Genomic DNA, 2,304 nt, shown 5'->3' on the forward strand with positions numbered 1-2,304 from the left:
TGGTTGGCGCTTGTTGACTACTTCGGAGTTCCTTTATGTTAGAGTGTTGCAGGGTAAATATTTCCCCCACTCGAATTTTCTTCATGCCACAACTCCACCGCATGCGTCGGCAACTTGGACGACCATCAAGGCTGGAAAGAAGGCAACGTAGACTAGTCTAATCCATCAGGTTGGTGATGGTATAACGACCTCGACATGGATAGACCCTTTGCTTATGAACAATGCTACTTTGAAGCCAATAGGGCAAACGGGTGTTACCCCCACTTAACAATGTTCCGTACCTGATTGACGACTATATGGAAAATTAGAACTTGGAAGTTTTTTGCGAAAACTTTTTCAACCCAGGCGCCGAAGCTAATCTTAATACCCCTCTCAATCCATCTGGTTGTGAAGACTCATTAGCATGGACTTTTGCAAAATATGGTCATCCTCTAGTGACTCGCAACGATCTTACTTCTCCGGAGGAAGGGGGGATTACAGAAACCTCACATCGATGGACTGTGGTTTGGAAGCTTCGTGTTGTACCTAAAGTCCGGGTCATTTGGTGGAGGGTGCTCTGAGGTATTCTCCCAGACAAAGAACTCATATTAGTTCTTGAGGCATGATTTTTTGTTAAAACTTCAGTACAGTAGTCTTGTACTCCAACAGTTCCCATTCTGAAATCACTTTATATAACCTGAATACAAGAAACTGAAGTTGTTAATGCTGAAATACCAAAATACTGTGATTTCTTGACCAAGTAGTGTGCAAATCTTATGTTGCTTAGATTTACAAAATTAGCAAAACAAGAAGAAATACTGTGTCGTTCTAAAGGCAACCATTGGTGCCAGAACAGGTCAAGTTCTGTATGCCGGACGCGTTAACCAAAAAAAAAAATCCTTTTCTTTACAGGTTTTTTATTTTATTTTCTTGTAACTTGGGATAAAATAACTTTTCATGCCACCACCTGAGCTTGCAGCAGGAATTGTCTCGGAGATGTTGCCTATTACAGAGTAAATGCTTTCATAGCGTCAGAGTACAGTTCCAGTAGCAGCTATGAGCATACTCAAGAGAAAATCACACTGCAATTTAGTTTCAGAAATTCATATTACAATCTAGAGATGCAAAAAACGCAAATGGTAAACAAATCCAGATGACAAATTTGCCAAGTTAGATTTGCAGGACCGAATGAAAAGAATTTCACAAACTCAAACGGTGTCAAATCAGAAGCAATGACTGAACTGACGATATTGAACAGAGAAACAAATCCAGGTAGCACTTCCTCACAACAAGCATTAAATTAAACCACAGGCACAAGCATTCGCGGAGCAGCGACCTGGTAGACACACTGAAGCCTAGCTAGCTATCCCCTAACCGCCGAAGCCGTACAGGGTGCGGCCCTGGCGCTTGAGCGCGTACACGACGTCCATGGCGGTGACGGTCTTGCGGCGCGCGTGCTCGGTGTAGGTGACGGCGTCGCGGATGACGTTCTCGAGGAAGATCTTGAGCACGCCGCGGGTCTCCTCATAGATGAGCCCGGAGATGCGCTTCACGCCGCCCCTCCGCGCCAGCCGCCGGATCGCCGGCTTGGTGATCCCCTGGATGTTGTCCCGCAGCACCTTCCTGTGCCGCTTCGCCCCGCCCTTGCCCAGCCCCTTGCCGCCCTTGCCGCGCCCGGACATCTTCTCGTTGTCTGCTCTGCTGTGTGCGTCCGCGAAGAGGAAGACGAAGGAATTGGGGATTTTTCTGTGGGAGGGATGGAGCCGAATTGGTTTGGGTTGCTGCGAGGCTGGTGGAGGGGGTTATATAGAGCTGGGTACTGGGAGGGAGAGAGGGGGGATGCGCGGGCCGTCGGATTGGGGACTGATCCGCGTGAAGTGTGCGAGCGATGGGTTGAGCCGTTGGATGGGGAGAGGTTGGCTGCTATTGGTTGATCAGAGGAAGCGCGGATCGGCGGGGTGCGGTTTGGAGGGCGTGGCAGCGGAAAATAGCGCGGGAATCTTTCCGCCCATCCATTTTAGCGAGCAGGGAAGGGCTCTTCGCCCACAGCGCCCACATGGGCCGGGCGCAGTAGCGTATATCTTTTTCTTTCTTATTACGTTTTTGTTTTTCTCTCTACTTTTTCATTTTGTTTTCCCCTTTTGTATATTCCAACGGTCTAAAACATGTTAGATCATTTAAAAATTTCCATGCAGTTCAAACAGTGTTCACATAATGTATAGAAATTTATATAACTCAAAAAATTTAACAAATTTTAGAAATGTAAAATAAATGTTCACGGGTTCAAAAAAAATTATATAGTTTTAGAAGTGTTTGCGCATTTAT

The 2,304-nt window shown here is 46.4% G+C and overlaps 1 protein-coding gene across 1 annotated transcript; it reads right to left on the reverse strand.

The window, feature by feature from the left end:
* Positions 1-1,051: 1,051 nt before the first annotated feature.
* Positions 1,052-1,748, reverse strand: LOC119309529 (histone H4). Its single transcript, XM_037585513.1, has one exon. It carries the CDS (start codon positions 1,659-1,661, stop codon positions 1,350-1,352), a length of 312 nt encoding a protein of 103 aa, XP_037441410.1. The 5' UTR covers positions 1,662-1,748; the 3' UTR covers positions 1,052-1,349.
* Between the last annotated feature and the right edge of the window lie 556 nt (positions 1,749-2,304).

The sequence above is a fragment of the Triticum dicoccoides genome, chromosome 5B, assembly GCF_002162155.2.
Source record: "Triticum dicoccoides isolate Atlit2015 ecotype Zavitan chromosome 5B, WEW_v2.0, whole genome shotgun sequence".
Classification (NCBI taxonomy): Eukaryota; Viridiplantae; Streptophyta; class Magnoliopsida; order Poales; family Poaceae; genus Triticum; species Triticum dicoccoides.

Excerpts from the sequence above, each read along its gene's own strand:
- LOC119309529 (XM_037585513.1), bottom strand. The coding sequence starts at position 1,661 with ATGTCCGGGCGCGGCAAGGGCGGCAAGGGGCTGGGCAAGGGCGGGGCG.